A 15,192-nucleotide genomic window follows, 5' to 3' on the forward strand; every position below is an offset into this window, starting at 1 on the left:
GCTGTGGATGGCTTTGTAGGTTGTGGTTAGTATTTTGAATTTAATTCGCTGAGTGATAGGGAGCCAGTGTAGGGATTGGAGGAGAGGTTTGGCAGACACAGAGCTGTTGGTAAGGTGGATAAGTCTGGCAGCAGCATTCAGTCTGTATATGCAGTAAAGCATGCTTGTTATTCTCCCGCAATGGGGTCTTAGGACAGGAAGTTGAACCACCTAGAACCAGGAACTAGGCAGATTACAAAATCTGCTTGGTAACAGCCAGATAGAAGTGAGTAAAAAAATAGTTTTATTTTTTTATTTTTCTTATTTTGCCGACCAGCCGCCGTCGTTTTACAGCGGCAGGTCGGCTCCCCTGCGCGAGAGCCCGTAGCTATACGTCACCTTTCACGCCCAGCGCCCTCCTCCGACTCCTGTGCGTGTGCCCGGCAGGCGCGATCGCTGCCGGGCACACGCGATCGCTCGTTACAGAGCGAGGACCGGGAGCTCCCGGTCCTGTCAGGGAGAGAAATGCTGATCTTCTGTTCATACAATGTATGAACAGAAGATCAGTCATTTCCCCATGTCAGTCCACCTCCCCCTACAGTTAAAACACACCCAGGGAACATACTTAACCCCTTCCCTGCCCCCTAGTGTTAACCCCTTCCCTGTCAGTGGCATTTTTATAGTAATCCAATGCATTTTTATAGCACTGATCGCTATAAAAATGCCAATGGTCCCAAAAATGTGTCAAAAGTGTCCGAAGTGTCCGCCATAATGTCGCAGTACCGGAAAAAAATCGCTGATCGCCGCCATTACTAGTAAAAAAAAATATTAATAAAAATGCCATAAAAATACCCCCTATTTTGTAAACGCTATAACTTTTGCGCAAACCAATCAATAAACGCTTATTGCGATTTTCTTTTTACGAAAAATATGTAGAAGAATACGTATCGGCCTCAACTGAGGAAAATGTTTTTTTTATATATTTTTGGGGGATATATATTATAGCAAAAAGTTAAAAATATATTTTTTTTTCAAAATTGTCGCTCTATTTTTGTTTATAGCGCAAAAACTAAAAACCGCAGAGGTGATCAAATACCACCAAAAGAAAGCTCTATTTGTGGGGAAAAAAGGATGCCAATTTTGTTTGGGAGCCACGTCACACCCCCGCACAATTGTCAGTTAAAGCAACGCAGTGCCGAATCGCAAAAAGTGCTCTGGTCTTTGACCAGCAATATGGTCCGGGGGTTAAGTGGTTAAAGGCAAGCTGTTAATAGAAAGTTCATTTTTAGGGTGGAACTCCGCTTTAATGATTTTTTTTTTATTTGTGACTATATAAAGGAAAAAATGTAAAGGCATTTAAAGGGTGCACTGGCTGACCATGTGTGTTTTCTACATCGCCATTTAGAAACGGCACTCCATATTAAGCCTACCTACCCGCCATTTTTTTACATTATGGCGGTAATAAGGTGGTTCACAAAACATCCAAAACTCTGTAAATGAAGGAGGGATGTGTCACATAACTTTGACAGGCCACATGACTGGACTCTCCTTTGGCTTTTTTTTAACAAATTTATAATAATCAAATTTACGAAAGTGACTAGCAGGGCACTAAGCAAATTTGTAAAGGTCACCCTTATTTGTTTTAGAGTTTTTTATGCTGGAATAAATATTCCTTCAGCAATAAATAAAAATGTCTTTCCTTAGGTGGTCTACTTCTCCGCCACATACCCATACATCATGCTGGTCATTTTGTTTTTCCGTGGAGTAACTTTACCTGGAGCCACGGATGGAATCTTATTTTACATCACTCCAGATTTCAGCAAATTGTCGGATTCTGAGGTAACACACATCTTTTTGTCACAAGTGCTTTCTGAGTTCTGATTCTGTGAGATTACAACAGCTTATTTGTCATCCTCCTGGTTGCAGGTATGGCTGGACGCTGCTACCCAAATCTTCTTCTCGTATGGACTGGGACTTGGGTCACTAATTGCCCTTGGAAGTTACAACCCATTCCACAATAATGTTTACAGGCAAGTGTATATATTCCTATTGTCATTCTAAGAAGATAGAAAATGCCTTTAAACAGCAGTAGTCTAGTTGCTGGAAACATTAATCTGGATATCTTAACTGATGTTCAAAATCACTGTTAAAGTGAATGCAAACCCACACTCATCCTTTCTAAACTACTGCTATAGTGGTTATCTATAAGTATATACATGCCTCCTGCCAAATGTCTCCCCTCTGTCTGTTATGAGACCCAAAAAACTGCAGATTCTGTGGGTGGGTCTGTTGTCTGGAGCTTGGTGGTTGGAGTCGTGATGTCAATAGACTCCCCGCCCACCTCTACACTCCCCTTGTCAACATGCATTTTGTCCTGTGTATTTCTTATGCTGCGTACACACGATATGGACCGTTTTCATCAGTCCAAACCAATCGTGTGTGGGTCCCATTGGTTATTTATCTATAGGTTAAAAAAATAGGAACTTGTTTTAAAATTATCTGATGGATAAAAAACCTATAGAAAAAAATGATTGTATGTGGGTACGTCCATCAGTTAAAAATCCATGCATGCTCAGAATCAAGTCGACGCATGCTTGGAAGCATTGAACTTCGTTGTGTTTTACGTCACCGCGTTCTGACAGGATCGGTATTTTAACTGATGGTGTGTAGGCATGACTGATCATCAGTCAGCTTCATCGGATAACTGATGGAAAAATCCATCAGACCGTTTTCATCAGACTAACCTATCGTGTGTACAGGGCATTACACTGAACTTCTGCTATGATCACTAACATCCAGTCAAAATCCAGAAAAGTCACCACATGACTTCAGCATGCCCAATCATGCTAAAGTGTGGAGCAGCCAATCCTGGGAGAGCTGGAGAAGAAATGAGGAGGGGATCTGAAGTACACATAATGTCTCTCTCAGGCTCCTGCATGAGATATGTAAATCACCTGTCACTCACAGCAAGGGGGAGAAACTGACTCCTATTTCTCTGTGTGTCAGTTTTTATCTCACTGAATAAAAATAAAAGGAATGCTTAGAGCTGAATTAACTCTTCGTGGCAAGACTGGGCACAGATGATATGAAATCCTATACTGTACAAGGTGCAAGCATTAATTTAAAAATGTAAAGACAAGAGGTACTCCCGCGCTGTCAGAAGATCCTACTAAGTGAAACTGGGGCGGTGTTTAAGCTAAAGGGGACACTGCTGCAGACACCTAGTGATCTATCATAAATAGAAAAAATGTGTCAAATGAAAAAAGGTGATGGAGTCTGCGCTGTGTAACAGAGAAAAAGGGGGGGGGGGGGGTAGGGGAGGGAAAAAGGAAATAGATAATATGACTATAATACACTCTTAATGCATAAAAAAAGTGTCTATATAGACTACCAAATATTTCAGATCTCTGCCTGGATCGATAAATATCTCAGAAAAACATAAATTACAATAAAGTTAGTGCCTCACTATACACAAACAAATAAATAATGCATAAATATGTAGACTTAATATAATAAATAAATGTAAGAGCCAAGCAAAGTCAGCATAGAATACATGCAAAATAATATATATAATAATCTAATAAATAAATAAATAAATATATATAGGAAAGTCTCTGAGTGGTGGTCCCAAAAAAACAAGTGTTGAGAAATGAGGAGCTTCAGTGTGCAAAGGACACCTCTTGTGAATTCTTAGCAGCTTACCTCACAGCTGTTGCTCTAAAGACCTGATAATTCTCAAGGGATACACATCTGATAATATAATCAGCCAGATGGTAGGAAACCCAAACCAGTGAGTATCTAATTTAACTCTTACCCCAGCTAGACTAAATGGCCAGCAGATATAGAGAGATTCTCTGAGTGGTGAATCCAGGAAACCAGCACACGTGTTGGGGGGTAAACAACTCCAAAAGTGCACACACCTCCAGTGATGCCAAGCAGCTTACCTCAAAGCTGTTTTAATGACAGCTTATAGCACCTCATGTAACACAGCAGATACTGCGATGAGCTCATATGCGGTCAGGGGAATCACTCTCGGATGATACCATGTGGAAAGAAAAGGGATGTATATAGTGTAACTCTGTTACCCCAAAGTAGACTCAGATGGTAAACACACTACTGCACTCAAATGGAACAATGAATGGTGGGCTTGTCCCCACGAGCACAGAGGTCGCAAAAATCCTTATGTTCCTCTTAGATCTCTCCTACTCCCAATGACAGGTCGACTTGGCCTTGTGTTTTGCATCAATGTCATGTTGGAATGTCCAAGTACGTCCCATGCGCAGCTTCATGGCTGATGAATGCAAATGTTCCTCCAGTATATTTTGATAAAATACCTCCGGACCACCAGGCTTTGGTGCCATTGGAGCAATATACTGTGTTAGGGAGGCAACCGAGGCAACTAAGCAAAACAGGTAACCCATTTAAGGCACCCAAAGACTCAGGAGTATCAGACCCGATGGCAAATGGAATTCTACCCTCTACAGGACAATCCAGCTGGGCAGTAAGCATTGCGTCAATAAGCGCTAACTGAGCAGTAGGCACAAAGTCAATAGAACACGGCTGGGCGGTAAGTAGAGGGATATTAACATTAATCTTTGGTCAAAGGATTATCAACGGTGGGCTGGAAAGAAGGCATCAGATTAACATGCATTGGATCATCAGGCTGTTCAGTGGGCAGGGGCACATCAAACTGGGCAGTGGGCAGAGGCACATCAAGTTGGGCAGAGGGCAGAGGCACAACCGGCTGGGCAACAGGCACTGGAACATCAGACTGGGCAACGGGCACAGAATCCTCAGGCAGGACATCAGGCACTAGAATATCAGGTTGGGCATCAGGAACTGGATCATCAAGCTGGGCATTGTATCATCAAGCTAGACATCGGGCACCAGAACAGCAGGCAGGGCAGCAGGCACCGGGATAGGCTTGTCAGTGGGCACCGGAACATCAGGCTGGACAGTGGGCACCGGAAAAACATCAGGTTGGGCATCAGGAACCGGATCATCAGGAACAGGATCGTCAGGCTGGGTATCAGGTACTGGATTGTCAAGCTGAGCATCGGGCATCAGATCATCAAGCTGGACATCGGGCACCAGAGCAGCAGGCAGGGCAGCGGGCACTGGAAAATCAGGCCAGACAGTGGGCACTGGAGCATCAGGCTGGACAGCGGGCACTGAAACATCCAGCTGAACAGCGGTCACCAGAACATCTGGCTGGAAAGTAGGCAGAGGCACTGGAACATCAGGCTGTACAGCGGGCACTGGAACATCAGGATGGACAGCGGGCACTGGAACATCAGGCTGGACAGCTTTCACTTAGGGGTGTACTTACTTTTGTTGGCAGCGGTTTAGACATTAATGGCTGTGTGTTGAGTTATTTTGAGGGGACAGCAAAGATACACTGTTATACAAGCTCACTACTTTACATTGAGTTGTCATATGAAAATATATAATAAAATATTTACAAATATGTGTGGGGGATACTCACATTTGAGAGATACTGTGTATATATATATATTTATTTTAATATTTAATCTTAATAACTTTAGTATCAATCATAAGTTAAGAAAGATCTTTTATATTTCAAACAATGAATAGTCATTTCATGTTATTGCTTCTTTTTCTCCAACTTGTTGAAACTATAATTGGATCTGTGTTATTGCATTCAGTAGCACAGTTCAAACTGTACTTTGGCAAGGTACATATTGCAAATTAGAAGCCCTTACCTACAGGCATAATTTCAGTAGAGACAAATGGCAAAATGTTAAAATGCACATTTAGTAAGTTAGCTATACTCCCGTAGGAGCCACTGGAAAGAATGGGTTGCTTCTTCTTTGCCTCAATCTGCTCAGGAACCTCAGCCCCTCTGACAGGCTATGTCGATGTATAAATATTCAATGACACTGAAAATCACTGAAAGTGAGACCTGGAGACCTGTCACTCAGCAGTAATACCTTGTCAAAGAATCAGGCACTAGTAAAGTCAATAAACACAAACTTATTATATTGTCGCTAAACAAAGTTTGTAACAAACAAGTATAAGGTTGAATCAACAATAGTAGTAACAACCTTATGAATGGTAAAGACTAAGCATAATATACCATTTGATGTAAAGATCAACATATAGCAAGGCCTCCTTAGGTGCAACAATGAGCAGTAATAGAACTTATACAACCAAATTCAGTGGCTCTACTGCCAGAGTGCATAGCGGTTATGCTAGGCCTAGACTGATTGGTATACACGGTCTGTAGGAAAATGGTATTAATAGAAGAGAAGAAAGTGGCATGTAGGATGATTTAGCGGGAGAGAGGACACTCCGGTACCTCTCCGACAATGGTGTGGCCCGATCACTGTGGTCTGTGTTCTGCAGCAAAGTCATCTCTCTCCTTCTGGGCCTTCCTGCTCAATCTCTTCTGGTTCAGCCCGGCAACAGTCTGACCCAGCTACAGATGTGCACTCCCCGAGTCCATGGCACCAAGATATGGAGGTTTTTCTGGGTAGTTCAGTAAAAGCCGTCTCAACCCCCCCCCCCCCCCCCCCATGCTTCTTAGTCCCTCTGGGGAACTGTAGAATACAGAGTCCCCAGACCACATTGTATGGCTGCCGCCTTGAACTACAACTCCCATGGTTACGAGCACATTGCATAGAAGTCTATGGGATGGCATGTGGCTCTAACCCCTGCTGGTTGGAAGTGATAGTGCAACATAACATCAGCATTACAGTAAAAAGTAGAGCAACAGAGGACATGGTCTCCTTCTCCATGCTGTTGTAGCCCCACACTTGGCTACAGTAAGTTTTACTTTCATTTATTATTTGCACCTGCATCTAAGCAGAAACATACATTTGCAATAGAAAGCACAAAAAATAATAATACTGAAATGCATACAAAAGTGCACCTGACCTTCTTAAAATGTAACACAATGCCTGAGAAACTCAAACCATATTCCATTTTTACCAGTCTTTCTTGTGTCACCTTGAAACCTATAGTCTTTTTTTTGTTTTTTAACTATAAATGTATCTAATTTCTGGGCTTCTTATTAATCTTATTAAATAAAATGATTGATTTTTGCTAAACCATATTACAGCTAACAAGAGATTTACAATCTTTTTTAGGGATTCAATCATTGTCTGCTGCATTAATTCTTGTACAAGTATGTTCGCTGGTTTCGTCATCTTTTCCATTGTCGGATTCATGGCACATGTGACAAAAAGATCTATAGCAGAAGTGGCAGCTTCAGGTGTGTATATCTATACTGATTGGGCTAGCATTTTATTACTGGTAGACACAGTGGCATATAAACAGAGGTACCAGGGATTGCAATTGCTTCTAGGGGCCTCAAATGTCAGCTTCTACATCATGTAAGCAAGTATGTTGCTAAACCACTTCTCTTGGAGTATAGTGGACATTCTATGCAAGTTGGAGGGGATTATAGGAGATGGCAAGGGTAGACAAGGAGGCATCATGAGTTGCCGGTAGTAGGAAGGCTTGTTAGTAGTAGGTTAGATTGTTAGATACAGGAGGAGTCACAATAGATGTTGGGTCTAGGGCAGAGGCCCTCCAGCTGTTGCAAAATTACAAGGCCCATGAGGCATTGCAAGGCTGACAGCAAGCTTGACTCCCACAGATAGAGGCATGATGGGGTTTTGCAACAGCTGGAGGGTCGCCGGTTTGAGACCCCTGGTCTACAGCAATAGGTATTAGATTAAGACTTAGGAGTCCAGGTTAATATCTTTATCCAAGGATGAGGTATGCCAAGATATGCCATTGGTAGGAGAATTGTTTAAAACGGGCAAATGATAAAATAACCAGTAACCAATGATAATTAATTATTCCACAATGTGTCATCAAGAAGTAAAATCAGTTTTGGAGTGTTATACTTTATTTATTATCAATGTCTATGCACCAATTTATAAAAAAAAATCCAATGTCTGCTCTTATAATGAACAATATCAGCCAACCTACTGTAAAAAAGATACATGTATTTTTCTTTTAGGACCTGGATTAGCATTTTTAGCTTATCCAGAAGCTGTCACACAACTGCCGATTTCTCCACTATGGGCTATTCTTTTCTTTTCCATGTTGCTGATGCTTGGAATTGACAGTCAGGTATGTTTTTCTACAAAATCATAACATTTAAAAGCATATACAATATCTTACTGTCATATGTCTTTGTACTTATTGCAACAGTTTATTTGAATGAATGTGCTAATGGTAACGGACAGAAGAAATGGAAGTCAGTGGCCTGTAGCTTCAGGCATTGTGGAGGAATGCATCTTCAAAATTCACAGAAGCATTGTAGTCAACCAGGTTGTTCTCTCGGCAGCTCAGAGTACTCTATTCCTCCTACATGCAGTGACTTACTTGGACAACGTTATGGCTTCAGCTGTGAAAAGCAGTTATACAATCTTTATTTACAATTTAGAATATTTTACTTTGAGGTGTCTTTTGCTGTACTGGACATAAAATCAGGCAGACCGATCCAGCAGAAATTAGCCAGAATGGTTGACAAAAATATCATGTGTATCACCAGCTAAATTCAGGAATGCTTTACTCTTTCATCCCTAGCTAAATTACCGGAAACATCATCATTATGTGTTTATGTGCTTCTATGATTTCATTATACTGTATGCAGCAGCTGTGTATATGGCATCTCTTACTAGTAAAGGGGAATTTTGTGAGGCTTTGGTTTACACTTTGTACCAGGGCTCTGAGCACTTTGGCTTCACTAAAAAAAGAGCAACAAAGAAACCTCCTCTAAAGACAATACCGATGTCATCTTAAAATACCAGCATAAGAAATCAGATGCAACAAGTCAATGGTACTATAAAATGCTACAACAGAAAAGGGGTTCTTACTAGAGAAACCTATATTGACTTCTCTAGAAGTTTTAAGCAGCATGCATTACAAAGCTATATAAGACTTTATTGCAATAATGTAAATGGCATTTGAATCATGCACTGGTTCCCCTCCTAATATTGTCATGCATATACATAATGTAATTATTTAGTCAATTAACCATATGTTATTATTAAAAAAACGCACATAATAATAAAAAATAAAAAAACAATTGATGGAGCTAACCAAACGTCATTAAAGTTTCTACTGACTATTTAATTTACCTTTGGTTATTCTAGATAAATAGTTGGGTTAATTTTAGCTAATTCTGTGTAAGATGAAGATACAAGTACTTACCATGATATAGAAAAGGGGGGGGGGTATTTGTGAGCTACTCAAACTGTTGAATAAATATAATTAAAGGTGTCATATATATATATGTAGCTGCTGAACTCCTATAGTGTCACCAGCACCAGTAAACATAATAACAATCAAGAGAAGCAGCGCTTTATGTATAAAAAAAATATTAAAGTGCAGTCTCTATATGATCAAGAAAAATATCAGAATAACATAAGAAAAGTGCATATATTCAAAAGGTGCATATATCCAATCAAAGTGTAATGAAAATCTACGCAACTACGCAATGTCTGGCCCCTCCGCCTTCTGAGAGACACACAGGTCACAGAAGACAGCAGGGACCATTCAGAACACGCAGCGTGACTCGCGCATGCGCAGTAGGAAACAGGCTGTGAAGCCGCAAGACAGTTCACTTCCTGTTTCCCTTAGTAAGGATGTTGGAGCCAGCACCCAGAGCCGAGGGACGGGTCGGCTTTGGGTGAGGACATCGTGGGCTCCCTGGACAGGTAAGTGTCCTCATATCAAAAGTCAGCAGCTGCAGTATTCATAGCTGCTGACTTAAAAAAAAAATTCTCAGATGGAACTCTGCTTTACCCGACCCCGTGTCCCTTGATGAAGAATTTAGAAAATAGGATTCTTGTACTCACCATGAAATCATTTTCCCGGGGGTCATCATAGGACACAGGTCCCACCTCTCTGTGTTTATGATCCACTCCTAATACTGCTTTTTTTTTTAAAGAAGCACCATGGGAGGGAGATAGTTGTCTGGTCAGTGTTCAGTACCTATAATCCAACAATCTCAGGTTCAACTGATTGTGTCCCTTGATAAAATCATGTTTAAGACCCCCTTGACACTGGGCATTTTACGGGCGTTTTTCAGGCTCCTGTAATGCGCCTGAAAGAAGCCTCATCTGCAATCCCAATGTGAAAGCCCGAGCGCTTTCAGAGCCCTTTCACAATGCTGGTAAAGCGCTGCTAAGACTCCTTTCACACTGCAGCGTTTTTCAGGTGCTTTGGCATAAAAAAAAAGCTCCCTCAATGGGAAGGGGGCTTTAGGAGCGGTGTATTCAACGCTCCTAAAACGCTAGAAAGAAGCTGCTTGCAGGACTTTTTTTGACGCCCTGCCAGCGCAGCGCCTCAGTGTGAAAGCACTCGTGCTTTCACATTGGGATTGCAGATACAGCTTCTTTCAGGCGCTTTACAGGTGCTTTTTTTTTAACGCTAAAGCTCCTAAAAAACGCCCCAGTGTAAAAGGGCCCTTAGTGAGTGTTCGGTGAGTAAAAAAATCCAGATTTCTTTTTTTGCAATTCCCTTTTCATATAGATGGGGATTAATCGTGAACATAGTTTCACCTTATTTAATAAGATCAGTAAACATTTACTTTACTAAGTAAACAATCAATACTGCTTGGTAAATCAGCCCCAACGTGTTGCTTTGCATGTAAAGATCCTTGGCATCTTTCTGTTTTAGGCTCTTTCATAAATGCTGTCTGGCCTTTTGCTGTGTAGTTGTCAAGTCATACAAAGAATGTGGGTCACTGTACGCCTTAGGATACGGGAAGATCAGTGAGAAAAAAGTAATTTATGTAAAGATGACTTCCGTATCTATCACTGTAAATATTGTGAAACCTTGTTGGAAGTGCCACAATTATAAATGGCTCATGGGTAAAAAGTCACTCATTTAGGTATTCACACTTAGCATAGTGGAAATTTACAGTGTGCACACCAATTGATTCTTTTCTCTATATCATATATATTTTTTTTTTAAGAATTCTCATTTTGCCCAGTAGCTGCTGAACATGACATCTCTCATTAATCATTGTACTGATTACCCATGTTGCCTTTGGTAGCTTCTAGAATGTTTTCTGCTCTTGTTTTTACATTATACTGTGTTCAGTACATACGATCAAAGGCTTACAAGGAAATTCAGGATTATAGTCTTGTTCAAAAACTAAGTTGCATCCATGGTAGCCTTAACCCAAAAGATAAATAAAGCCAAGAAGAAAAATATGATGAGCTACAAGGCACTAACTTTGATCTTGTCTGTACAAATAGCGTATTTTCCGGCGTATAAGACGACCCGGCGTATAAGACGACCCCCTAATTTTCCAGGAAAATTTTTGGTTTTGGGATATACTCACTGTATAAGACTACCCCCTTTTTTTCAAGCCCCACTGTGCCATTACATGCCCCCACTGTGCCATTACATGCCCCCACTGTGCCATTACATGCCCCCACTGTGCCATCACATTAAATGCCCCCACAGTGCCATCACATTACTTTCCCCCACAGTGCCATCACATTGCATGCCCCCACAGTGCCATCACATTGCATTCCCCCACAGTGCCATCACATTGCATGCCCCACAGTGCCATCACATTGCATTCCCCCACAGTGCCATCACATTGCATGCCCCCACAGTGCCATCACATTGCATGCCCCCACAGTGCCATCACATTGCATGCCCCCACTTTCCCCCCCACTGTGCCATCACTCACGTTTTGCAGGCCGGTGACAGTCTCCGTCTGCTGCGAGCGTCCATGATTTCAAAGCCGCGCGCCGTCTTCTCAGCGTGTCCTGTGATTGGCAGAACACAAATTTTCCCAGTAGCGCCTCTGTTCTATGTTCCGCCAATCACGGATGCCTTCTCATCTCGTCCGAGGATGAGAAGGCATCCGTGATAGGCGGAAAACAGAACAGAGGCGCTGCTGGGAAGATTTCTGTTCCGCCTATCACAGGACAGCGAGGACGTGCTGAGAAGACGGCGCGCAGCTTTGAAATTATGACGATCGCAGCTGCACGGAGACCGTACCCGGCGTATAAGACGACCCTCGACTTTGGATGCATTTTTTTGCATCCAAAAAGTCGTCTTATACGCCGGAAAATACGGTAGTAGTTTTTGATTCTATCCACATTTCAAAGGTTCTGCTTGGAAGAGAAGGCATTAACATGTCTTATTTTATTACATATCCTAAAAATAAGAGGACTATTTTCAATTTTAGGACAGTGAGTAGATCCAAGTGAAGCATTTCTTTACACCCCAATCCAAAAAGGTGCATCCAGAACCACTAGGTTATACTGTATATATAGCTTACTATTATAGAGCCATTTATTCTTAGCTGCATACAGCTCACTGGGTCCCAAGACCTACTCTATAGAAGCCATGGTTTCCATACCTGGCACTGATGATAGCCAAAAATCTGAAACAGCTGTATGTAGTCTCGGTGAGTGTAACCAGGGAGTCAACATGGTACCAAAGTAATTAGCCTTTTCTGAAGGAGAGGTTAGCAGTAGCAGCATTCATTATTATTGTTAGTATTATTATTATTATACAGGATTTATATAGTGACAACAGTTTATGCAGCACTTTACAATATAAAAGGGAGACAATACAGTTACAATACAATAAAATACAAGCGGGTAAAAAGGGCCCTGCTCATAGGAGCTTACAAGCTATCAAGCAAGTGGTACAAAAGGTTGTAACTGTGGTGAACGAGCTGATGGAACATAAAAAAAAAGATTAGTTGGAGGCGTGATAGGCTTTGCTGAAGAGATGAGTTTTCAGGCATCACCTAAGGCAGCCAGAGTAGGAGGTAACCAGACAAATTGAGGTAGAGAGTTTCAGAGGTTGGCAAAGGCTCTGAAGAAGTCCTGGATCGAGCATTGGAGAAGGAGACAAGGGAGCTTGAGAGTAGGTGGTCTTAAGGGGAGCGAAGAGGAAAGGTTGGGTGATATTTGGAGACAAGATTGGTGATGTAGCTCGAGTTGTGAATGGCTTTATATGCTGTTGTTAGTATTTTGAATTTACTTTGCTGGGCGATTGGAAGCCAGTGTAGGGATTGGCAGAGAGGGGTGGCAGACACTGAGCGGTTCATGATTCTGAAATGACAGTTTTTGATCCATCACAAAAAGCATGCTCTTTAATAAATATATCATTTTTGTAATCACAAATGGTTTGAAATGTTAACACATTCAAATGTGAATTTCAGGCAGATACAAAACACACAAATAAGATAGTGTTGTATTAATTATTACACCATTACATTTTTAAAATGCTAACAGCGCAAGTATCTAAATGTGGCTGGGTATTACCACTTAGGTAACAGGAACACTGGGCATGTAGCCCTGGTGATGGGGCTGTAGAATTTAGCTGGGGGAGGGAGGCATTGGTGTCCATCTAGCCCCACTGCTGGCAGCCTGTCAAACTCAATGCTTCTGCTAATTCTAAAAAGGGCTGTGCCTGCATCTAGGGATGAATGACCATAAAAAAGAAAATATGTGTTCTGGGCATTTGTCTAAATGTTCATATCACTAGGTGCACCACCCATGTCTGCAGCAACTATAAACTTTTCATTGAGATTGATAGGCTGCTGGATGTGAGGCTTGACTGGGCACCTGTGTCCTCTGCCCACAGCTAAATGCCAGAGCTTGAACTACGGCAGAGAGAATCAGCATAGGTAGCCAACAGTTGTTCTGCAGTACAACTGCAGTGCAAGTGTACTGCTTCTCCTTTCACTATCCATTCGTTGGCTAAGCAAGGACCAGAATTGTAAGTGGTACTGGACTGCAGCATAATTTTTTTTAGGTCTCCTGACCTGCCAGACAGATCTTTTGGCAGATAAAGCAGCTTTCATGTGTGTACTTGATCTGTATATTTAGCTGTAGAGTTCATCTTTAACATGCTTGGAATTTCTTCATGTGTAGTGGAGCTAGTTGCTTTTTCTCTTTTTCTAGCATGTTTCATCCAGTTCACAGCACCTCTTAGGCTTCAATAGCAGTGCAAGAAATACATCTATGTCTGTGTTACTATTCTGAACTGATACAAGAATGAGCAATGATAGAGAAGTCATACATAACCCAGAGGCAATATGCCCGTGGTATTGTCAAGGCAGAACTGAAATGAATAGAGAAGGAAGATGTTATTGTGGTAAAGTCATAAATAGTAGAGAATGCTGTACAATGTTCAGCAAGTGAAGAATGGGTTATTTTTAAGGAGTAAAGACCTACACTAGAGTCTAGCCATAGTGATCAAATCTTTTTGTGTGTGTATGTGTGTTTAATGTGGGGAACAGCTGATTGAGGCAGTTTCTGTTATAAGATGACTGACAACTGTCTTAAAATTGTTCTTCTGCATTGCCACCCTGTCCACAGGCTGGTGAAGCCTACGAATGGCCGTGCTGGCACACATTGCTGAGGCACGATCCAGAGTTGTCACAGAGCAACCATAGGCAGCTAATGCTAAAATTAGAACTATAGGTAAACCCTTTTTTTCATTTTGGATAGGGTAAGGGAGGGTTATAAACCCAGTCCACCTTTTTTTGCCATCTACGTCCCATTGGGGGGAAGATTTATCTTCCATTTCTGTCCTATAGCCAAAACAGGAAGTGAGAAATACTTGCAAATTAATAGAATCCTTGGTGTCCCTGCCTCACCAAATCTAGTGTCCCCAATGGAAGATTTTCACCACTATTACTCTTCTGGGGACAACCCAAAATATGGGATTTTCTTTTACTTTCACTTTCAATAATAATGGTAAACAGGACAAATAGAGAGGATGAATCTTAATAATACAGGGCACAGACAGGGTGTTCTAATCCATATCCACTCTTTCTAAAAAAAATATTTAAGTTTTGCCTTTAGTAAGACCCCTTAACACTGGGCTGGTAAAGCACCTGAAAAGCGCCTCTCAAGCCACCCCAGTGTGAAAGCCTGAGTGCTTTCAGTCTGAGGCGGCACGCTTGCAGGACAGGAAAAAAAGTAATGCAAGCAGCATCTTTGGGGCGGTATACACCACTCATCCACAGCCCCTGCCCATGGAAATTAATGTTAACTAATTGAAAAATTGAAAATATAAGGTGGACTTTATATGAGGCACGCGGACACAAAGGAATACATTTGATGGAGGACAGCTTTTAATTGGTTCAAATTGCAAATATAATTTAATATTTAAATTCTATGCATGTTGCTATATATCAATACTTTTTTTACATTTTATCTGAACCAAATATTACACAATAATAAATAA

General features: G+C 41.4%; 1 protein-coding gene across 2 annotated transcripts in view; it reads left to right on the forward strand.

Moving 5' to 3' along the window:
- The window catches only part of SLC6A1 (solute carrier family 6 member 1), a 198,858-nt gene that overhangs the window by 150,596 nt on the left and 33,070 nt on the right, over positions 1–15,192 (forward strand). For both annotated transcript variants that reach the window (XM_040359318.1, XM_040359317.1), the window contains 4 exons: positions 1,684–1,818; positions 1,906–2,009; positions 7,089–7,213; positions 7,970–8,082. In XM_040359318.1, coding sequence (XP_040215252.1) covers positions 1,684–1,818; positions 1,906–2,009; positions 7,089–7,213; positions 7,970–8,082 — 477 coding nt within the window. The remainder of the gene's footprint in view (positions 1–1,683; positions 1,819–1,905; positions 2,010–7,088; positions 7,214–7,969; positions 8,083–15,192) is intronic.

Source organism: Rana temporaria, chromosome 7 (genome assembly GCF_905171775.1).
Source record: "Rana temporaria chromosome 7, aRanTem1.1, whole genome shotgun sequence".
NCBI lineage: Eukaryota > Metazoa > Chordata > Amphibia > Anura > Ranidae > Rana > Rana temporaria.